The following is a 25,426-nucleotide window of genomic DNA, read 5'->3' on the forward strand; positions in this document are numbered from 1 at the left end:
AGGACTGTCTACAGCTAACAATACTGCATTAAAACTACATTTAATCTATGATTCTCTTTTTTTTCCATACAAATTATATGGGAAAAAGAAATAATAATTGCTGGACTTCCAATGTGTCCAATTCTAATGAAATTTGGTTTGGCTTAACAAATCTTTCGAAAAGTACAAAATATAAAATTTCATGAAAATCCACTCACCAAGAGCAGACTTATTATGTAAACAAATATACATGGTGGTGAAGACAATAGTAGTTTGGGGTGTGTGTGTGTGTGTGTGTGTGTGTGTGTGTGTGTGTGTGTGTGTGTGTGTACAGTGCTTTTTTTGTAAAAAATAGGTGCCGGTACTCATTTTTTGCTATTGGGAAAAATTGAAAATTAAAAGGATATGAAAAGTACTCTAATCCCCCCGCCCATATTGTTACTTTAGTAGTAATTTTTTTTTTTTTTTTTTTTTTTTAGAAAAAGAACAAGAAATTAAGTATATTAGCACAGTTTATTAAGCATAAATTTATTATTCAAGTATATACAAAAAATAAGTAAAATGTGAGTAAAATAAGTAAAAATAATTTCATAAAGTTTTTATAGAATATTACAAATTTTTATTAAGTTCTCATCCGACACCCTATGCTGAATTCTTTTCCTGCTCTTTGTATCGGTTGCTGAATGACGTTACCTAAGCAGCCACAAATCGACATATTTTGCTGGATCGCAGCACGTTAGCGGACGGCCCACAATTTTAAGAAACAGTAATGAAGAAACTGCTTTTGTTATCAACGAAGCGCTGGTTGGCGATCAGATTTATTTCTGAAAATCCATGTTCACATTCACTCAGTGTTCATCAAATGCTTCAATTCTTCGGAAACCTTCTTATCAATTAGGTATCCATGAATTGCATTTAACTCTAATTCGCAATTTTCTAACTTCATTTTCACCAAATGCCAACATTTCATGTTTAGAAGGTTTAATATCTTCGTTGTCCTCGTTTTCCTACTCTCGTCATTGGTATTGTCACTAGTTCTTAAATTAAAATTTTTTTTCTTTTCTTTTTTTGAAACTGTCCAAAATATCGGTATCATTCGGATATTCAGGTAAAGTAAAGTGTAAACAGAGATAGGGAAAATTTTCAGAAAAATGTGGATAACGCACTTCCGCGAAATAACAGATGATTATTTACGGGGTAAAAGAAAATAACTTTTTTAATTCTCGAACAGGGCGCTTACAGTTGATTCACAGAGGTGTCCAACCTACGACCCACGAGGAAAGTGAACTAAAACAGCATTTTAAATTTTATTATCAAAAAAATTTCTCATTAAATGTTTTGTTCAGTAAATGTAATTGTGTATTGTACTTAATTAAATTGTTGAATATTTTCAATTTTACTTTTACCTGCAATAAGATATCGAAAATGTAATACACTAAAGAAACTTTGAATTTTTTTGAATATGGCCCTGGTACTGGAAAAGGTTGGACGCCACTGCAGTAGAAGGTGGGCCAGAGCCCATTGGGAATACCCCTTGATCTGCTCACTCTTGACCAGCACAACTTATCCGTATGTGGGACAGGTGGTCGGATAGGTTTTACCAGGTACCGCTAAGTTATACAATACTAATCACTTTAGCTCTCTTAATTCGCGCAGCAGCACTAATTGCCTGAAGGCCAGAAATGCGAACAGGCCGTACCAAGTTAATTCTCTCCTAATCCGTTCGCTATATGAAAATTTTCTTCCCTCAACCGAAACTATTTTAAATGCAACTTTCAAGGGGAATTCAAAATAATTAAACAGAGGTCCGACTGAGTAATTTAGAATTATAAAAATGGTTATACAGTTTTATATAGAAAATATCTTAACAATAGACAGTAAAAAATGTAAATTTAGTTAAATCATTTTAAGCTTATTTGAATAATAGATAAACATGTGAAAAAATTGCTCATGTTACTACTCCCTTTTTGTATAATGTTTAGTTTTTTAATTTAATGTTCTTCTTTGATTAGCCCTTGTCCCCTTTCATGTATAAATGAATTCTCCCACAAGAGAATTTCTAATGACTATGGATGTTATCATCTCACTAGTTGAGTACTGGAGTCCACATTGAAACTGCTAATTCAAATAATTTAATCATTATATCAAAAGCAGCTTACCCCCCCTTTGAGATCTTTAGTTTTCGTATAATATTTTTCTGTTATTTACATTCAATAAAACCAAATTTTTTAAATATGCTGCACATCCCATTTTTTAAGATGTGAAATTACTTTATTAACATTTTAATAAATATTGGTAATAAACAAATGCTTCTTTTATAGCCTATGGCTAGACAGGCAAATGCAAATGCCAAAGTTTTTTTTTACTGAAGTTATTAAAAACACAGCCCTTTTATTTGCTTGCATGACATACCCTTAAGAGATAGCTTAAGCTTGAAAATAAATTGACAAATAAGTTGTGCACCAAATATTTGGTTCTGTTTCTTTAGGAAAAAAATTGCTTGGAATATTTTCTAAAATACAGTAAGTATTCATTCATTACAAGATTTGTTAGCATACTTAATTATTCATATCAACACTTTGTGGATAGATAGCATTTTTATTTTGTGATTGTTTTCATACCGCCCTTTCTCATCTTTCCCTTATTTTAGCATATCCTCGCATACATTTTTATGATACTACAAAGGGTACTAGGAAAGTTTTGCAATACAGCTTTGTTTATTTAATTTTTTCAAAGTAATTTCCTCTACATTCAATACACCTCTCCATCCTCCGAAACCAATCTTTAAACCAGTTCTGCCAAGTTTCACTAGGGAGTAAAGCACACTCGTTGTCCCAAGCCCGTAGAAGGTCCTCATCACTGGAAACCCGCCTCCCTTTTAGCTTCATTTTCACATGCGGGAACAGTGCAAAGTCGCAGGGAGCAAGGTCTGGACTGTAGGCAGGGTGCTCGAGAAGTTTCAGTCCTGTCGTGGTCAAATATTCGGTGCAGGCTTTGGCGCAGTGAGCTGGAGCATTTTCGTGATGGAGGTACCAGGTGTCCATTCTTGACTTTGGCCGCAGGTTCTTCATAGATCCAATGACTTTAGGCAGGCATTGTTCAGTATACCACTTAGCTGTGACTGTCTTCTGCGTGTCCAAAACTACACGTTCCACAATTCCACTCGATTTGAAAAATACAGCTATCATTTTCTTCTTTACAGATCGGGATTTTCTGACAATTACAGGTGTGTCGTCATCATCAAAGACCCAAACTTTGTTTTGAGCCTTGGTCGGCAGATCGTAATAGTACAGCCAAGTCTCGTCACCTGTCACGATGTTGTTCACATACCGAGATTGTCCCTTATCAAACTTTTTTAACATCTCCCGGCACCAAGTCACACGTCGTGTCATCTGCTCTTCAGTCAGTTGATGCGGCACCCAGAGAGAACAAAGTTTCTTCACGTGCAAATGATCTTGCAGAATCGAACGAATTGCTGGTGCATTTAGGCCCAAAGTATCCTCTATCTGTTGGTAGGTCACTCGCCTGTTTTCGTCAAGCATTTTCCTCACAGCAGTAACATTTTCCTCCGTAACTGACGTTCGTGGCCTTCCCGGCCTCTCAGAATCCTCCAGAGTGAAATTTCCCCTTTGGAATTCTCTATACCACCTAAATATCGTTGTACGATGTGGACAATCATCATCCAATGCAAGAGTCATTTCTTCTAAGCACTGGTCTATGGTTAAACCACGCACAAAATTATACCGCAAAACTGTCCTTATCTCATTTCGTGACCACGATGCCATCGCAAGCACTTTACACTCTCACTACTAATGAATAACTGAGCCCATCGACTTGGCGCGGCGGCTACTATGCACGTATGAACATGTCTCAACATGCAGCAACAAGCAGCTTCCTGTGATTCATTGTTGCGTCATATTGCAAAACTTTCCTAGTACCCTTTGTACAATACATACATAGTATTTTATTAAAACTCAAGCCAATAATCATGCTCTTTTTTACTTACACTATTTTTGATTACGGCATGTGGTTTCTCAACAAACTGGTCCCGTTGAGCTGTAGAAGCCAACTCGATACTCAGCTTTAAAATAGTTTTCCTCACCAAAACATACTGGTCCTGACCTTCAAAAGGATACCTAATGTAACATTTAACTTTATTAACAAACATACATAAAATATATGAAGTCATTGTGACAAAATGTTAAATTATTAACTGCATTATTAAATTAGTATATAAGTTAACATATTTATAATATTAAAGTATATAAAATTTCTTAAAGGTATAAATTATGTCTATGTGCAACTCTATGGGTTAATGACAATACTAATCCATAGAATATCAAGTTTAAGAAAGAAGTGAATAAAATATCTAAGTGAAATATCAACTTGAAACTACAAAGGACATAGAAGCAAAATGGTAACATCTAGAATATAAAATAACTGTGTTAAACCGACCCACACAGTTATTTACATAACTCATACTGCTGAATTATCACTAATTCTAACAACTTTGTCAAGGGATAACCATCAAGACAAAGAAAAAAATACAAGAATGTGTGGGCCCTCTATTCACATAGTATTTAGTATGTAAGCAATAATGTAAAAGTAAGTTCCACAAAAAATGTATGTTAAGTAATACTGGATCATTTGAAATGCACATATTCAAAGTCACTTGAGAGAAAAAAATTAGAATTTTTTTTCTTTTTAAATTTAAAAATCATTAAAAATTAACTACAATTTGTAACAAAGTATGCAAGATTTTTTTTTAAATTCCTTGCTCATAAAAGATTGCCAATTTTTGTTTTTGCCACCATAATAGTCGTGCAGCTCTATGTACAAGGGGCAGTACAAAAGTAATGCCTCCTATTTTTTTAATTTAAGAAAATTTAATTCCAACAACTATGCTTTTTACGTCAATTAATCCTCAATCATTAATAAGCACACTGTCATTTTTCCACAAAGTCACCATAATATTCTGTGCACTTCCACCATCTCTGAGTCAGATACTCTTCCAATCCTGTAAAAGTCCTTATTCTTGCTACAGAGGGCTTCACAACGCTGTGGCCTGAGCTAGTTATCGTCCACAAAATAGATTCCAGGAAATGCATCCTTTAGCAGGCCAGTTGGAAGGTGCAAGATCTGGGCTATGAGAGGGGTGAGGAAGAACAGTGCACCCGTTTTGCAATGGCCTCCATTGTACACAGACTGGCATTGCCATGTAGAGGAAGAACCGCATTAAGATTTTTGTCTGGTCGAACTCCAAGGATGCAGGCTTTCAACTTTTTCAATGTTTCCACATATCGATCTGAGTTCATTGTGGTGCCACTGTCCAAGAAGTCCACAAGCAAGACCCTATCTTTGTCAAAATACTGTTGGCATGACTTTAGTGACAGGAGGCTGTCTTTTGAACTACTTCTTGCATGGTGAATTTTGATGGTGCCACTCCATCAACTGTCTCTTTGTTTCAGAGTCATAATGATGAACCCAGATTTCATCACTGTGACTATGCATGAGCGAAAAACCTCTCCACTTGTAATGCTGGAGAAGTTCTGTACTTTAGTGACAGGAGGCTGTCTTTTGAACTACTTCTTGCATGGTGAATTTTGATGGTGCCACTCCATCAACTATCTCTTTGTTTCAGAGTCATAATGATGAACCCAGATTTCATCACTGTGACTATGCATGAGCGAAAAACCTCTCCACTTGTAATGCTGGAGAAGTTCTGTACTTCTTTGTGCTTATGTATCAGCATTTCCAGGACCCACCAGGTGCAAACCTTGTTCTAGCCTAGTTCCTTTATGATGGTTATCACAGCAGGTTTCCCCGTACCTACTGCATTGCACAATTTGCTTGTTGTGATGCGGCAGTCCTCTTTGATCAATATATCGATCCGGCTCTTGTTGTCTGTTGTCACTGGCCGCCCGCTTTGGAGCTTGTCAATAATGTCACTTTCCCACTCTTAAAGTGTCTTACACAACATCTAACTGAACTTGCATCTACACTATTGTTGCCATAAACATTTTCGAGATGTATGGATTTCGAATTTTTTTCCTTGGTAGGAAATTCAATCACCAATCTTTGCTTGAGACGTATATCTGTAACATCCACCATTTTGAACTATCTGTGTCCTGCACTCATGAAACCGATCCTAGCGCCACTCAGTATGGTGAAACTAGAGACCTCTAGTCACCACTCAGTGACACAAGAAATGATCTACAGCAACACATTTGAAAACAAAAAATTAAGAGGCATTATTTGTATATACATCCTTGTATATGAGCTGTGCACAATGATACACTGTATAACTGTATGCCTTCTAAAGATAGCATATCCATATTTTTGGATATTATTTGCTGTTTAATACTTACAATTCATGCAAAAAAGCATGACATTTCACTCTTCTAACACTGCCACTCATTCTGTAAATTTCTGTAGCATAGCAAAAACTAAATTACTCTTGCTAATTACAGGTAGTAAGCTGCCCACAGAACTCGGGAAGAGAGAGAGAGAGAGAGATAGAGAGAGCCCCCTGAATAGGCTCTCTCACTCCCTCACAAGCAGTAATCAAAACACACATTTGATTACAATTAAAGTTTTACCTTTATTGTGGAATTAAATCCATTTTTTTGTGCACATAAATTAAGTCAATCCCTTTATGGAAAAGATTAACTACGAAGCTGCTCTCTGGAATTTTTCTTCCATTTTTGATGATGTGCCAAGCAAAATCAAAAGATGAATGATACTTCCACATTTGAATCGCAGTTCTTAACATCCTGTAAGCTGGTGTTTCTTTTCTTTTCCTCTTTTTTTTTTTTTTTTTTTTGTTATGCTTCATTTATTTTAGTATATAATAGCATGTAATATTTTCCTTTCAATAAGTAACTTCCACAGTTAATATTTTTCCATAAGTGACAAATTACACACAGAAAAAAATAAAATAAAAGAACAAATAATAATTCCACACAAACATGGTAAATTTTCACAACTGTAATCAAAACATTTTTTCCATGCTCAAACAATAGGCATTTTCTGCCTGCTACTCTATAGTGCAATTAGGAGTAGTTCGCACTTAGTTACAAAGTTTATTGATAGTATCCAAAGACAATGTTAGAAAAAATTGCCTTATATAAACGTAGTTAACCCACCAGCAGGCGAGGTGTTGAATGCATTTCAGTACAAATTAAATTTAAATATAAAAGAGTATCTATGAGAATTAAGTTAGTGTGAATTTAACATGCCTCCAGCATGATCATCAATGTTCTAGCATTAATATAGGCATTATTAATGTAAGGAGGCCAAGTGTATAGAGCAGGGGTGGGCACGCATGAGGTCAATGAGAGCATGAGAGCCGCATTATTCCGGTTTTTCATATATTATAAAGAGCCACACCATAGTTACATAGTATTAAATACACAAATTCAAATTTAATTAATATGATTACATATTCTACACAAGTCTTAAGTGCTATGTAAAGTATACATATATAAGAAAATATAATTAAGAGAAAGAAAATACAAAATAATTATTTCAAAATTTTAATAATAAAAATAAAATATAATAAAAATGCATTAATAAAAAGTATAACATTTAACGAAGACCTTTGGTCAAATCTTTGAAATTTGGCGTAAAATTTGTTAAAGCCGTTCGCAGCAATTCAGTGAGATGATGATTGGTCAACTGTGAACGATATTTCGACTTCACAAACTTCATTTGGAGTACAAAGATCCACAGCAATAAGTTGTACCAAAAATTGAAATTAGACGGCAAGCAACTTTCTTTAAATGTGGATATTTTGATTCTGACACGAGTTTCCAAAATTCATTTATAGAGTAGATTTGTGCTGCATTTACAATGCTTGATCCTCTTTCATCTCTAATAACTCCAATTTCCCAACCGCTTTTTCAACACGTATTATTTCAGAAATTGGAAATCCATCTTCAATAATATCACAAATAAATGGGTTCACAAAATATGCAAATGTAGATTTCAAACTTTTCAAATCTTCAAACCTATATTTGAAATCTGCTTGCAATTCTTCCAATTTTTCTTTGTATTCATCTAACTTTTCTTCTTTGATATTAATTATATTTGCTTTTACTCGTGGAAAATGATTAAATATTTTGTTCTTAAGATCGTACACAAAAAGCCGAAGTTTAGCTTCAAAACTAAATTCAAATTGAGGAAAGACAGATGTAGAATAGATGTGTGGAAATTTGCCTTTAGCCAGCGGGTGGTTAATTGCTGGAACAAACTTCCATCTGTCGTTGTGGAAGTTGATAGGTTGAATAAATTTAAGGAGGAACTGGACAGGCATTTGGAGGGAATGGTGTGATTTTTTTTTTTTTTTTTTTGCTGATGCTGCATAAGCTCATACACATGCTTTCTTGCATCACATGCCACTACTACTAAATACAGTTTGTGACAAATCAATAATAATTTTTTCCTTTCCTTGTAAAGCCAAATTAAGTGTTTGCAAATGTTCTATAGTATCTGTAAGGAACATTAAGTCAGAAAGCCAAGTTTCATTTTCTAATTCTGGGTATTTTTTTCCTTTTTCTTTTGTAAATGTTATGATAGGATTTAGGAGTTCCACAAAACGGCTCAAAACATTAAGTTGACAGCCATCTTACAACACACCACAGGTATAAATCACTGGGCAATTCATCTGTTTTATCATTCACTCGCAACTCTTCTAAAAAGTTCTTAAATTGACGATGTGTTTTGGCATTTGTTCTAATTAAATTCACAATCTGCAAAACAATCTTCCACACATTTTCGTATTTGAAGTACTTCACTATGAGATGCTCACGGTGAATTATGCAGTGAAGAGGTAAGAAACGTGGAATTTTAGGATCGTTGTTTAAAAGACCAATGAGACCTTGGTTTTTCCCTATCATTGCAGGAGCTCCGTCAGTCGCAACACTTACAAGTTTATCATGAGGCAATTCAAACCTGTTCATTACTTCATCAAGCGCATTACTAACATCGATACCGCGAGTTGTTTCGATAAGAGCTATTAGGTCTAACATTTCTTCCTTCACATTTATGTCTGCAGATACATAGTGGACAAAAATGGCCAATTGTGGAACATCCTGAATGTCTGTAGACTCGTCGAGAGCTAAACTAAATGCTGTACAATTTTTCAAATCGCACATCAAACTAATTTCATTTTTACTAATTGCACCTATACGACGCTCAGTTGTACGGCGTGACATAGGAACCTGTGTGATCAATTTATGCAGTTTTGTATTATCTGGATCCAAAACTTTAACCACTTCTTCCAAGTTTCTTTTAATAAATTCTCCTTCTCCATATGGAAGTTTGGCACGAGCAATATTCCAAGCTGTCAAAAAACTAGCTTCGTTTGCTCTGTCATCTTTGTGACTAAAAGAAGACAAGAGTCCTTGTTGCTTATGAAGACCAGATTGCAAGGACTTAAGTTTCTCTGTTCACAATTTTGAATTGAGTGAATATTAAGTTGAAAAGTGGGGGATAACTTACTTCGTAATGTCGATGTAAATTACTTACTTTGTAGTTTGCAATTGTAACTTTACAAATAAGACACAACAACTTTCCATTATTGTCAATAAAAGCAGTACTTTCTACCCATTCTTCTTGAAGGATTCTATTTTCTTGTTCGTATTTTCGTTTTTTGATATTTTCTGAGATCATGTTAAAAAAAAATTTAAATAAATTTAATTCCAAAGTCTGAAGTTGAAACAAAATAATTAAATTAATTTACGGCATGGAAAAATTACACTCGTAATTTTTACGCACAAGTTTATTGATGGCACCAGCAGTGTAAATGTGCGCAGATTTATTTATAATAAAAATCGCAAAATATCTAGACATAAAAAAAATAATAATAAACACAACATAAAATCCGTATAACAAAATATTAGTTACTTAGTTAATTTAACAAGATTCAGTGAAAAAAAAGTTCTGAAATAATAAAAAAAAGGATTTAAATTTTCAATGGGAGCCGCACTTAACGAAGAGCCGCATTTGCCCACCGTTGGTATAGAGTATCAGAATTAAAAAACAAGTCACCTCGTTCCATTCAAGTATTTGTCCAACCATTCCTTAAATTTACATAAGCCCTCTAGTTCTACAAGATTAGGTGATAATTTATTCTAACAATTAACATGTAAATATTTCTCAGCTGTGAAATTCAAGTCTTGTCACAATATAAATTCTAACTTTAATTCAGCTAGTGCGTCAAATGATTTACAAAATGCCTCCAATTTCACTTTGTTGCAAGAAAGTAAAGAATTATGTCATTACTTGACTCCGACTGAGTGACACAATTTTTAAATTCCATGTATTTGAAAGATATCGGTAATCAGACATTTAACCCTTAATTCATTATGTGAATGATTTAAAAATGTAATGGTCATCCATGACCATCACATTTAAAATTGTTGACTGTATTGGTACTTCCATTTCTAGGGATGAAATTGTCAATACTTTCCTATATAATCCTAATTCCCAGTTTCAGTGTGATTTGGGATCTGCTGTAGGTCACCAATCTAAGTAACTTGGATACAAATTGAACTCAATAACAATAGTCATCCACACAACCAAATTCATTATGATTCCAGTTTAGATTTCAGAATGCCAAATTCTTGTTCACCGTGAAAACATGCAGTTATTTTATTCCAATCTCATTATTTCAGTAGCAGTTTTGATTCTAGAGCCGAATGTTCCTGCTTGCTGTTTAAGAGAATTAGTAGGAGAATTGTCGGAGAATTAGTGTATATGAATTTTAATGCTGGGGTTGATGCTTTTACTGTTTGAGTGGAATAATGAACGTACTGATTAAATTAAATAGGGAGTTGGGGGAACTTAGCTAATATGGACCAGACACTGAGTAGGAGCCCAGACTACAGCCATGAAAGAGAAATTGGAGGAAGAAGATGGAGGAACATTGAAGAGGCTGTTTTTAAGGCCTATGCTGGCTTTTGACACCCCAGAACTAAATACTCTGAAGAACAAGACAAAAAGGTTGAAGTTGATGGTATTGCATGCAATTCTTCAATAACAATGGTGGAGATGTGTATGTAAACTTTGATTTCGATTTGATTTCGTGAACAAAACTAAATCAAAATTATTATATCACACTGATGAAAAAAATTCAACTGAAAGATCTTATATATCATTCATTGATTACATTTTTTTTCTCTAAATTTTTATTGTTTTGAACAGTCTGTAATAATAATAGTATTTTATAACATACCACTTTAATCAAATATTGAGTCTTCCTAAGTTTCTTGTTTGATTTACAAATACTGATTCTGTAATAAAATGTAATGTTATTATTTTGGAGAACTGTGAAAATTCTAGCACTTCAACCTGCATAAAATAAAATCTGTCTTTAATTTCTGTGAGGAATAAGTTATTTCTTAGATGTTTCATGGTACTTCTTATACTACTTCTTTGGTGTGTTCAGTGTGTGTGTGTGTGTGTGTGTGTGTGTGTGTGTGTACTATGGGTGTTTAGTGGCATATAAGCTACAGTGGCTATAGTGCACCTATTCATGGGAATGTGCTACAAAATAACTAAGGGTATACACTTAATTTTCATTTCGAAACCTGCTCAGAATTGATAATATACTCCAATTTGTTTCAGAAAACAGAATAATTTTGTTAATGTTTGCCTCATCACTAATAACATCCTGTAGTGTCATCGGTTCTTAGAGATTAGCCAGAAAACAAAGCACTGAAGTTCTGTCCTGCTGACAGCAGGAGCAGTCAACCACAATATGTGTGACTGTTAGATGTGCTGAAAAGTGTGGCCACTGAGTAGGATCACTGCATGTGAGTAGATGGAGGAGAGTCAGATAAGTACAGTCAGTCTTCGTATAACACGTGTTTACATTACACGAATTCGATCATACACGATTTATAAATAGGGGAACTATATCTTATATAACATGAACCGAATTCGCTTATGCACGATTCGCCGTTGTGTTTACAAGAAATGACAGTCGAACGCGGAATCACCCCAACCGAACGCAATACGATAGGAATGAAGAGAAGATTCTGAAAACGTATTTATGTGTTTTATATCAGTGAAGGGGAAACACATTTCACCATAATAACGTAAAAACCAACACAATTCCAGCTATCGGTATAATCGCAAATGCAATTAGATCGAGTTTACTACCAGTTTATAACAGATTCCACTGGCAGAAACGCAACTGGATTTTTGTTTTATGGTAGTAACCCCTAGAAATGTGAGGTAGTGTATCTCTGCCTTTACGGTGTTGTTTATTCAGTTGCTACACGTCCCCAGCTTTGTTTATGTGTATCAAGCGTGCCTCCTCGTTTTGTAATTGTACTTTATGCCCTAAAAATGAGTAAAATACTTAAACGGTGTAAAAAGGAAGCGTCCTGGTGAAGACACTGCAGATTCGGAGAGAAAAAGAAAAGCAATATCGATAAACAGAGGCGGACTGGGTCAAAAATTCTTACCCGGGAAAATTTATAGTGGCCTCATACTATGGTTTATGGCCAAAATCACAACCCGGTGGGCCGGTGTGATTATGGCCAGTCCGCCTCTGGGATTGAAAAAAAAATATGAAATTGTGAAATGTTTTGAGCGAAATGAAAGACCATGTGATATTCCACATGCTACAGACCTAAATGAAGCAACGCCGTGAATTACAAAGAATGCAGAGAAAATAAAAACAACTTTCATAGCAGGAACAACTCAAAGTGTAATTAAAATCCATTAGATTAAGACACAAAGAATTGGAAGAGATGAAACGGCTGTCATCTGTTTGGATAGAAAATCAAACAAAAAAAAAAAAGTTTGCTTACGATAGAAGCAAAAGCAGTAGCAATATTTTATTACGTAATAGTTCTAATAAAATACTTACGTATTTTATTACGATTATTTATTGTGTTTGGTAATGTTTTGGGTACAAATGTGTGTTCAATCTTGGGTGGTTGGCACCTAACCCTGTTTTTCCCATAGGGCCTGTTGTTTATATTGCACTATTTTGCATTGCACGAGGGTTTCTAGGAACACAACTATCGTGCTATACGAGGACTGACTGTATGACCTATTCTTGTACATGCAAAGTAGCACTTATTCTTGTCACACTATCTGAATGCTACAGTGCCAAAGTTTTGGATCCTCTTTCAACTGATTGGTTTGGGTGTGCTGTTGTTATTTGTTTTTTTTTTTTTTTTTTTTTTTAGGAGCATTAGCAACTAAAGCCATATTGCTCTAGGGATATGTGGTGGTCATTCCCTGACCTTTCCGCATCCTCCGTATTTGGTGGTCACGGGCTTGAACACCGGTCTAATTAAGAAGCGTGTGCTACGCACTGCTGCTCCTGTTCGCCTGGCTACGGAGGCGCCTTGGGTATGCTATAGCTCTTTCTATTGAGAAAGGCATGCTGCTTGTGTAATAAGCTTAAGTCAGAGGCTAGAATAAGGACAGAGGTTAAATTTAAAGTTGACTAACAGTTTTATCGGCCATTTCACTGCCCTTTATTAGCATTAGCTGAGGCATATGATGCAAGAAAACAAGCTTATACAGCATCAGCCAAAAAAAAAAAAACCCTTTCCATTTCACCCATTCCAGTCACTCCAAATGTTTGTCTAGTTCAGCCTTCTTCAGAAAAAAGCAGATCTCTGATGCCATCCTGGAATGTGCCAAGCCCCTATGCCCACCTGCCCGACGCCGAACACAACCATGGATATCATACGAGTGCCTCGACCTTGTGGACAAACGGAAACAGGCAAAATTGGTCAACTTTGAACAGTACCGGCAGTTAAACCGAGAAGTCCTACAGAGGATGAAAGCGGAGAGAGAAGCATACTGGAACCAAGTGGCATCCAGGCACGAGTACCGCACCCTCAGATGTCTGAGTGGAAAGACCAAATTGACTAGTGACAACATCAAGAACGCTGATGGGACCTTCGTGCAATCACCGTCCGAACGCCTGCAATGGTGGAGTGAATTCTTTAAAGCATTGTATAATCACGACCCACCTCAGGGACCACCAGCAACCGCACCACCGATCGATCCCCCTGGGGTCTCCATGGTCGATGTCGAGCTTACAAGCAGAAGAAGTGAAAGCAGCCATACAATCCCTAAAGAATGGCAGGGCACCAGGAGTGGACCAAGTCACCACAGAAGCGATCAAAGCCGGGGAAGATGTACTGCTTCGCCGACTACACTCACTCCTCAAAACCATCTGGTGCACTGAACAAATTCCGCTAACATGGAGGAAAGCCATTATCGTGCCAATCCACAAGAAAGGTGATAATCGAGATTGTAAGAACTACCGTGGCATTAGTCTCCTTTCCATCATCGGAAAGGTCCTTATGAAGATCATTCAGTCAAGGCTGCAAAAACATCGCGAGCAAACCAGTCGAGAAGAACAGGCAGGATTTAGACCCGGGCGAGGATGCTGTGATCAAATCTTCGGCATCCGTCAACTGATGGAGGAGAGGATCCGGTGTGGACAGCGAACAGTCATTGTTTTCATTGACTTTAAGTCTGCTTTCGACTGTGTCCACCGGCCAGCCTTATGGAAATTGCTCGAGGTCGAACATGTACCTCGAAAAGTCATCACACTCCTCCAAACTGCATACAATGGTTTAACCAGCCAGGTGCGCATCCAGAACGATTTATCTGAGGAATTTACCATCCAAACTGGAGTCCGCCAAGGAGACGTGGCCTCCCCGTTGCTTTTTAACATCGTGGTCGACACCATTATGAGGCAAGCATTTAGGAACAGACAGGGTATACAATATGGCAAGGGTCACTATGTGACTGACTTGATGTTTGCCGACGATAGTGCTATCTTTGCCGGAAACGACGCTGAAGCCACTGACATCCTCTACGACATTGCCCGGCCATACGGGCTCAAGATCAATGCTGATAAGACAAAGGCCCTGACAACAGATGGGTCGCAAGCCATCGTCTATCTCGAAGGTGTCCAGATCGAGCAAGTGCAGGACTTTAAATACCTTGGGTCGCTGCTCCAGGAGAAGAAAGTTGCATCCACCGTGGAGATCCACAGCAGAATTGGACAGGCGGCCACTGCGTTCGCCTCGCTCAAATGGTGTCTGTGGAAGAGGACCAACATTTCCTCAAAGACTAAAATCCGACTCTTCCAGACTTTGATCCTGCCCATTCTCCTTTACGGATTGGAAACATGGATTTGTCTCAAGCTAGATTTAAACAAACTTGAGGTATTCCAAATGCGATGCCTGCGGCAGATCCTGGGCATCTCACTTCATCACCACATCACTAATGATACCATCTGTGCCAGATGCCAACAGCAACCAACCATCGCCGACCAAATCCAGAAGCAAAGGCTTAGATGGTTTGGCCACGTATGTAGAATGGGCGCAAATAGAATACCATCCACACTCCTTTGGAGACAACGGCCCACCCAACGGACCGCGCCTAGGAAAACGTGGGCCAAGCAAGTGGAAAATGACCTGAAGAGCCGACGTCTCGACCTTAATCAGGCCAGGACTGATGCCATGGATCGTAACGCATGGAAGAACATCACAGAGCAAGTCCGAAACCCTGCGGCACCTACAGCAGAGTACTGGTTGCGTGGCCAACCGCCTCCTCCAGCCGCCAGCTAAGGACCAAAGAAGAAAGAAGAAGAAATTCAGATTTAAATTTATTTAAGTTATCAACTTCCACAACAACAGATGGGAGTCTATTCCAGCAATCAACTATCCACTGGCTAAAGGCAAAGTCCGCACATCTATTCTACAACTGTCTTTCCTCAATTTAAATCTATGTCCCCTCAGGTTCTTAATCTGAGCAAGCGGAAGTATCTCATCAGCATTGAGCCTGCTCAAACTATTTAAGGCCTTATACACCTCGATAAGATTACCTTGCAGGTGCCTAGTCTCCAGATGCTGCAACTTTCAGTCTTTCTTCGTAAGTGCGCCCCTTTGTTCCTCTCACCAATCTTGTTGCCCTTCTCTGTACTCGTTCTAGCAACTCTACATCTTTCCTAAAATGAGGAAAGATGTAGAAAATCACTCCCCCCCCCCCGTCACTGCTAGCAAAATTCCTATATATCATTGACAAGGCTCCATGACTTGCCTTGGCAGCCCGTCTGCATCTGCACTGTTCAGCAAACTTCATATCTGACTGCACAATTACCCCAAGGTCTTTTTCACTTTCCACTTCCCTTAGTGTAGTCCCACACAGTTGGTACATTTCTCTTGGATTATTACTATTCATATGCAGTACTTTGCATTTGTCAAAAATTAAACTTCAGTTGCCAGTTCTCAGCCCATTTGTCCAACTTATCTAGATCCAGTTGGAGTAGCATAGTGTCTTTACTGTTGTTAACAACCCTGCCAACCTTTGTATCATCTGCAAACTCGGACATTAAGCCTGATACACCATCATCATTATCATTGATTAAGACATAAAACAACACTGGGCCCAGCACCGAACCCTGGGGAACTCCACTAATAATGTTCGTCCACGAAGAACAGCATCCACTGATTACCAATCTCTGTCGTCTTCCACTCAACTTGCCCATAATACCATACTGCTCCAATTTGTACAGCAGTCTTCCATGTGCAACGGTATCAAAAGCTTTCCTGAAATCCAAGTATATGATATCAAAATTATTTTTTGCATCCAATTCCTTTGTGACCACATCGTAGCATCCAATCAAATTGGTCAGACAAGACTTCCCCTTAACAAACCCATGCTGTGTCTAAGCTATTGCTGCTGTCTTGTCTAGGCGATCCTGTATCACCTCTTATCCTTGAATGTGCTGAGATCCAACAAAAGGTTCCTAATTGATGATGTTCTTCAATTTGTAATAACAGCCTCCTGATTTGGTTTAAAACAGGGTGAACTTTGTAGGAGGAATTCTGAGCTGAGAGAGTCCGCATAAATTATATATTCTGAAGATGGGTTTCTAAAAGCTAATTTTATTGCATGTAGTTCCACTGAAAAGCTGCTATACTTGGGTGGAAGGGAAGCCAAAATGATAGCAGAGGGAAACACTGCTTATTCTAATGGTTGAATGCAATTTGGTGTCATCAGTACATATTAGCAAGAAATCAATGTAGCTCTGAATATGGCCTGCACGGAGTTATTTCACATGTCAGCAGTGCTTGTGAGCTTCAATATATGTAGACTGAGTCGGAGATGTCTTGAAAGCACCAAGTCCTTTGGATTTCGACACAGAAACCTGAAACAGCTAATTTATTTTGTTGTTCAGACTGTTAATATTTATTACTGATTTCAAAGTAAATTTTTAAGTAAAATAAAGAAGATATTACTACTTATACATATTAGAAATGGTGTTTTGATAATGGTTCCTTTAAAATAAATTCCAGCAATATTCATTACAATGAAATTTTGGGTGCATAGCAATGCATAAACTACTAAAATTTGTTACACAGGATTTACGTCAGCCATAAAAACTCATGAAATGCTAATTAGTTTACAGAGATGATGCTATGGAAAAAAAAAACAAAAATCATATGGCTTTCAAGATTTTGTGGGGATAATTTTTCACTTGAAGATAAAGGTGGTCACTCATCAACATCCCAAAAACAAACAAAACATCACTGAAATTCACATTATAATCAGGTTGATCATTGAGAAATTGCCAAAGAGACAGATCTTTCATCATTTGGTGAAGTTCAGGCCATTTTAATTGAAAACTGAACATGAAATAAGTAGGGATCAAGTCTGTTTCACAGATTCCTTGCATTGTTCAAACAAACTGTGCCTGAATTTTTAACAAAAATTATAATAACAAGCTTATTATTTGATATTGTTGTTATTTGGTTTTTAGGAGTATTAGCAACTAAGGCCATATTGCTCTGGGGATATGTGGTGGTCATTCCCTAACCTTTCCGCATCCTCCATATTTGGTGGTCACAGGCTCGAACCCTGGTCTAATCAAGAAGCGTGTGCTACGCACTGCTGCTCCTGCCCACCTGGCTATGGAGGCGCCCTTATTATTTGAATATTATGATTCTGTTAATAGAGATATTTTTCAGTACAGATATCACAATATCAAATGCCTTCTGTAGACATGTCTTTGCAAGGTATGAACCTGAAGTCAATGAAAAATTTGTGAAATGTTTGTATAAAATTACAAACATATTTATAATTGATATTATTTGGTGTTAGTTTCTTATGAAATGCTATTAACTTTTTGTGATGATGCTGGGAGTCTTCTAAATGTAATATTTGATGGCAACTATTAACAAGGTTGTATAATGCTTTGCAAATAGCAACATAATTATTGTCAGCTTTGTCTACTGGTGTTATTACAAATTTTTCTTGCAGATTTTGTAATTGGCTTTTGATCAGCTTAAATTTGTAGCATTTATGATTGGTTTGGCCTCTGTAGCCGAGTGGTCAGGAGCGAGAGTGCAGTAGCACACGCTCTTTGAGTAGACCCGGGGTTCAAGCCCTGACTGCTAAATACAGTCAATCTGTCAACCCACACTGGATCAGCTTTTCCAGATTATGGTCCATTTCCCTCAACGTGAAATGTTGAGGAGGCTTCCATCCTGCAGTGGGTTGATAATGGCTGCAGTTTTTGTATCTATGAATAAAGCCTATAACCTCACCGGTTATAGTATTAATACATACAATATGTTTCTAATGGTATTGGTGTATTGTGTTTATAGAATATTTCATACATTATTATATGGGTCTTGAATAGTTGTTTTTTGAAGGTTGCAATACCAAATGTTTTTGTTCAATCTTCACTTAATACAAATGACAGTATTTTTCTGCATTCAGGAAAAGTTATTACATATTCAAATTTCCACTAATGCCATGACTGTGGTTAGGTAAGAGATCAGTAACACTGGTTGCTCTATTCATTATTATATTCTAGTAGTTCAAAAATTTTGTTATACTTGAATTTTATTAAGATATTAGTACATCATTGCATGTGGGTAATAATCCACTGCAAAAGTTTATAACTCAGTTAATATTAATTTTATCAATCAGCTTGTTTTAAAATCAGATAATGAGCAATAACTCTGACTGCATGTTGCTATGGGGTGTGTGAAGTAGGCATCAATTTGAAGCTGCCTTACATAATGCTAAGTATGTTACTAAGTCCTATAGGATCTTTGTCCCAAGTTGTGAAGAGATCTACGAAACTGTCTAAACTGCTGAGAATTTTTTTTATTTTTTATAAGTCCTTTTTGATTTAGGCTTGACCGATTTCTTGGAGAGATGAGAGATTCTTCAGGTGCTTCATATTTCATCTTTTCTGTTTGGTTTCCTTTTATGGTTATTTATATCTGATCTATGTGCAGTGCTAATACTGCACATACCACACATAAAAGGTATATAACATTATAAATTTTGTAAAATAATGGAGACTATATTGTCAGTTGAATGCTGAAGATGCATGGAGGAACAAAGAAGACAGTTTATTATTACATCATTTAAATTTCAATATAATATTAGCACTGCAGTTAAGTGTCCTTATTGTCATTAAGATAATTAGTACTAGAAACATTAATGCTATATTGCCCTGTGATGTACATAAAGTCATGTAATACCTGTTGGGGGGGGAGTCTATCCAGAGATTAAGTAATTAAGATGTTAATATGAAAGAAAAGTTTTAAAAGAATATCTTAGGAGGGTTAAACAAAACATTAAAATTTAACAGTTATATAAAAACCAGTCCATCCAAATTGCATTTGGAATTGTGTATATAGCTAGTTAATTCCCTAAGGAACAGAAAAATGTACAGCTTGTCCTAAGCTCTGAGCTTAAGTGCAAATTCATCCCTTTCCTCCTCACACCCACATTCATGAAGGGTTACTACATGATACCAAACATTGACAACATCAAACAAAGCAAAGTTAACTAGTTATTTAAATAAAATTATTCTCACCTGTCCAACCATGATATAAGTGATTTAACAGTTATCAATATATCAGAAACCGCTGAGAGAGTCACCATTGACACTCGCTCCTGTTTGCTGTTTTCCACATCCTCTCGAGGACCATTCCTTTTCAACTCATTATACAAACTCTGAGCTTTACACCCAAGCTTTAATGCAAGGCACTGCAAAGTTTCTGATGTCAGATTATAATGCTATGAAAGAGAGAAGCCATTGTTGAAAAATAAATTAAACTTTTTCTTAATGTTTTACAAGTTTATAAATATTAGGCCACAAAGCAAAACTTACAACTACAGGGGGGGGGATTTGTATACATTAAAACATTTATATTGATTCATATATATATGCTCTAAAAAGAAGTAAGTTACACATTAAAATGCCAAAATATCTTTAATGATGGCATATTTTGCAAGAAAAAATTTACTCTTACAAAGATCGTTAATATCAACTCACATGCAAGCTTTATAATAACACTTTTTTTTTATGTTCTTAAAAATGAAGATGTGCCTTTTTCAGAGAGAATTACAAGGTGTGATCAAAAATTTCAGAAACTGAACCAATATTTGGAAAATTGAAGGTCAACAAAACAATAGTTTAAGCATAAACAATGATTTATTTATCCAAAGAAATGAAAACAGAGGCTGTGTATGAGACATCTATACCATTCACAGAAAAAAAAGCTTTTATTTTCTCTTTTAAACAGAAAATGCTTATTAACCTTCGCAACAACGACTAAATGGTTATCAAATGAACAATAGTTCATTTGATAACCATTTAGGCCTAAACCTTGAACAATATTTCTTCATCGGTATGAAAAGTCTAGTAGCTTCCACGATTAATTCCTTGAATGCTTCCCACTTAGAATTTACTGTTTGTAACATCGTCAGTCGATCCCACTGTACAGAATTTAAAAACTGTCTGAGACCACTGTACTCCAAAGAAGTTTTCTGAGCAATGTAGACAGGCTGCTAGGGCAGGTCATGGGGTTTTGTCAATGATATATAGGAATTTTGCTAGCAGGGAAAAGGAGGTGATTGTCCCTCTGTATAAGGCAATGGTCAGGCCACGCCTTGAGTACTGCGTACAGGTCTGGAGGCCTCATTTTAGGAAGGATGTAGATTTGCTTGAGCGTGTACAGAGAAGAGCAACACGATTGGTGAGGGGAATGAAGGGATCCTCTTACCAAGAGAGGCTTAAGTTGTGCAAATTGCAGTGGCTGGAGACTAGGCACCTGCGCGGTGATCTGATTGAGGTCTATAAGGCCTTGAATGGGTTGAGCACGCTGAATTCTGATGGGATCCTCCCACTTGTTCAGAATACGAACCTACGGGGACATAAGTTCAAATTAAGAAAGGATAGATGTAGAATAGATGTGCGGAAATTTGCCTTTAGCCAGCGGGTGGTTAATTGCTGGAACAAACTTCCATCTGTCGTTGTGGAAGTTGATAGGTTAAATAAATTTAAGGAGGAACTGGACAGGCAATTGGAGGGTATGGTGTGATTTTTTTTTTTTTTTTTTTTTGGCTGATGCTGCATAAGCTCCTACACTTGCTTTCTTGCATCAAGTGCCACTACTACTACTACTAACAAGTTGCCCCATAATCATGACTTCAAATTAATAAACTAAGATTTATTTTAGAAAAACAAAAAAAAATTTTCTATAAATGGCATAGATTTTTCATATCATCACTCAGAAACTTCACAATATATGACTTGGTTTTGCACAACTTCAAATGGTACCTCCCTTTTTTTCCCAATGGAGATACTGTATGAAGTAGTACAAGACCAAGCAAACTGAACTGTGAGGGAGTACAGTAATCAGTCCTAATGATTATTTGAAGTAGGGCAATACATACAAATTGTGAGTCAGAAGTACTCAAATAAACACTACTTCTCCACGTAAAAGGAAGTGCTGTTCATTTGAAGTAGTGGCCAAGGCAACTCATGATGAAAGTACTAAGTGCTATAATAGTGTTCTCCCTGGAGTAACAGAACTAACTAACATAACAAAAGAGGGGGTGGGAGGCAGAAGTGGCATCAAAAAGAAGGTTTAAGTTATCTATGCATTTACTAGTTGATTAAAAACATTACATTGGTCAACACATAAAATGTTATGAAAACGAAAATCACATTAAAATTTATCGATTGGCTCTTGTTTTCAAATTACAGTTGGGGGTCTCATATATTAGCGGATTACTCTACATTACAGCTTTAGACAAAACGCATGGCAACACCACAGTTTCAGTACCACCATGCTCTTCCTTTTTTTTTTTTTTTTTTTTTTGGTAGTTGTTGGCGCATTGGCTTCTGTGGCCATAGTGCACCTCCCAAGGTTTTCGCAGTACTTTGATCCAAGCCCGAGGCGGGATTCGAACCTGTGACCTATGGGTTGCCAGGCAGGCACTTTACCCACCTGGCTAGCCCGGTCGGCCCATGCTCTTACCAACACGATCGGTAATTGTCATCTAGCTCTGCATCACATGATAAGTCGTCGCCTCAAATGCGTCTTCAACTCTGTTGCAGTAATCCTCTCGAATACATCTAGGTAATATGTTATTTGTTATCAGTTAACGATTGTTCTCTGCGAGATTCCTACTTTTTGTACAGTATTTGTGTCATGTAAGATTAATATGCCCCATAATTGTGTAAATAGTCAGGATCACTTCTGTTATATATGTGGAGAAGTCATGTTAGCTTCAAGAAAGTGTCCCTTAACTCGAGCCATAAAAAAGGCCTACTTCTTGTACTTTGGGTGTAAAGTAGATAACCAGGATAAGAACTGGGCTCCACACACACACTGCACTACCTGTTCATCAAAACTCAATGTGTGGGTGAATTGAAAGGGACATTTTATGCCTTTCGCAGTGCCCATGATATGGAGGGAGTCAACAAATTACGTCACAGCCTGTTACTTCTGTATGGTGCCTCATATTAGAAAAGGGATGACAATGAACAAAATGCCCAAATATACCATCTGCAATTCGCCCAATGCCTCATGGTGAAGTACTACCTATCCCTGAACCACCCGACCATTTTTCTGTACACTCTAATAAAGATGAAGACACTGATGGACATCAACTTGATATACACAAAGTACAGCTGTCTATGTCAAGGGATCCACCATTTTGTCCAAACCTTTATCCTTCTGAACTGCATAAGGTCACAGAAAGTGAGCTTAATGACCACATCAGGGATCTCACTCTGCCGAAGAATAAGGCAGCGCTTTTGTCCTCAAGGCTACAACAGTGGAATCTTCTGGATCATTCTGTGAAAGTGACAACATTTCATACTTGAAATAAAGACTATGATAAATCCTATCAAAAAGAACGTGAACTCACTGTTTGTAAGGATGTTGATGGTCTAATAGCAGTAATGAACATGAGGCACATTCCCAAAGAATGAAGACTATTTATAGACACTTCTAAGGTTAACTTTAAGGCTATGTTATTGCACAATGGAAATATTGCTGCCTTCAATACCTCTTGTCCGTGCCTCCACAAAAAAGAAACATAAGAAAACATGGAGAACATCCTCTTTAGTGTACACTATAAGAAGTATGAGTGGCAGATATGTGGCGATTAAAAGGTAACTGCCATTTTATTAGGATGACTACAAAAGGGTTACACTAAGTATTGTTGCTTTCTATGCAAGTGGGATAGTCGTGCAAAGGATATGCACAATAAGAGGAGCATTTGGCCTCAACAAAAACCATTAACACCTGGAATGAAGAACAGCATTAAAATCTCTGGCAGATCCAAATAAAGTTTTGCTTCCATCCCCACATCACTCTGGGACTTATGAAAAATTTCATGAAGGCTCTGGAAGTGAAACGTCCTGCATTCACATACTTGCAATAGGAATTCCCAAGAATTAGTATAGAGAAGATTAAGGCAGATGATTTCAGTGGTCCACAAATAAGGAAACTTTTTCAAAGATGAACAGTTCAAATGTGTCCTTAGAGATAATGAGAAATCAGTGTGGAAAACCTTTCGAAATGTTTTGACTGGTTTTCTAGGAAATGTTAAAGCCAGCATCTACAAGCAGCTTGTGAAACATCTCATTACTTCTTATGAAAAACTGGGGTGCAACATGTATTGAAGATGTATTTCTTGCACTAACACCTGGATTTCTTCCAGCCAAACTGTGGTGCCGTCAATGACGAATGTAGTGAGCACTTCCATCAAGACATCACAGTGATGGAACAAAGGTACAAAAGCAAACTGAGTGCCACCATGACAGCTGATGATTGTTGGATGGTGAAATGGATGCTCCCAAAGCTGAATACAAGTGAAAGGCAAAAAAGTTCTGCAAACAGGCTTCTGGGGTTGGAAATGTTCAAGTTTATAATAACTGCAATGATACTACACCAACTGTTATAAACTTTTATTAAAATAAAATAATATAATGAGAACCAGATAAAATTAAACTGGTAATAAAATAAGATACACTGTCTGTACAATAAAATAAAATATGAAATATACAATGAAATAAAACACAATGCAGATCACAGAATAAAAGCAATAAAAGATTTTGGGACCATAAATGGCTTGAGAGCTTGTCAATTTGCTCTTCTGAGCGTAACACTATTAATAGAGACTGAAATTTGTATTCATCCCCTCTTCGAAGCTGTGGCTCTTGGTTCAGCAGTTATCTTTAATGTAATCATGACAAGCATTGAAAAAAGTGCACTTTTCTCCATGAAATATTTTAGTAGTTTTTAATCACTTTCTTTCCACATGACTTATTATTAACATATAAACAGTTTGAGAGGAAAGTTTCGAAACTGAGGCAATTTTTGCCATTCCTTTTAATGCCACCTGGGTATAATATAATTAATATAATAACGTTGCAGAAATCATCTTGTTCAACAGAATACTTTGTGTGTACTCCTCAACATCTGCATATACGGCAGATCTAGGTGAGAGAATGATTAGGCATCTGCTACTAGTTAGCTTCCCCCCATTAGCCAATACCAGGTGACAGCCACTCTCCCACCCAAGGTTAAAAAAAAAAAAGCCTTTGTCCAGTTCAGTAATATTTAAGCTATTGTTCTTGGACTGTTCTTCCATCATTTCTCAGTTTTATTAAGTATAATGTTAACCTAAAAATTATTACATTTTTCATTTCGACTAACAAAGACCCAAAAGATAGGGAGTATAAAGGCTGTGGTTATTTTGTTAAATATTTATATATTTCAGAGTTAATATATACTGCCCTACCATTAATATCTGGACACATGCCTTTTGACAAAAAAAAAAAAAAAAAAAAAAGAAAAAAAAAAGGAGCTTTTATCATGTCATTTAATATTTTGTGCTGAAACCTCTTTTGCTTTTATGATGGCCTTCAATCTTTGCGGTATACTCTCAACCAGCTTTTTATAAATGTCAGGTAATATGTCCTTCACTCGGCCTTTAACGCAGCCACCAGTTCGGCCTTGTTTTTTGGGCGACCTTGATGTCCACACACCCAACGATGCAATACATCCCAAAGATGCTCGATAGGGTTCAGATCAGCACTCTGGGCTGGCTAATCCGACTTTCCACAACCATG

At 36.8% G+C, this 25,426-nt stretch overlaps 1 protein-coding gene across 1 annotated transcript in view; it reads right to left on the minus strand.

The window, feature by feature from the left end:
• The window catches only part of cnk (connector enhancer of ksr), a 327,711-nt gene that overhangs the window by 269,603 nt on the left and 32,682 nt on the right, over positions 1-25,426 (minus strand). The window contains exons 3-4 of the mRNA XM_090389913.1: positions 19,868-20,070; positions 3,986-4,115 (exon numbers count right to left, since the gene is read on the minus strand). Of these exons, the coding sequence (XP_090246039.1) occupies positions 3,986-4,115; positions 19,868-20,070 (333 nt within the window). The remainder of the gene's footprint in view (positions 1-3,985; positions 4,116-19,867; positions 20,071-25,426) is intronic.

Source organism: Mastigoproctus giganteus, chromosome 1, assembly GCF_048544385.1.
Source record: "Mastigoproctus giganteus isolate SK-2022 chromosome 1, ASM4854438v1, whole genome shotgun sequence".
NCBI classification, from domain to species: domain Eukaryota; kingdom Metazoa; phylum Arthropoda; class Arachnida; order Uropygi; family Thelyphonidae; genus Mastigoproctus; species Mastigoproctus giganteus.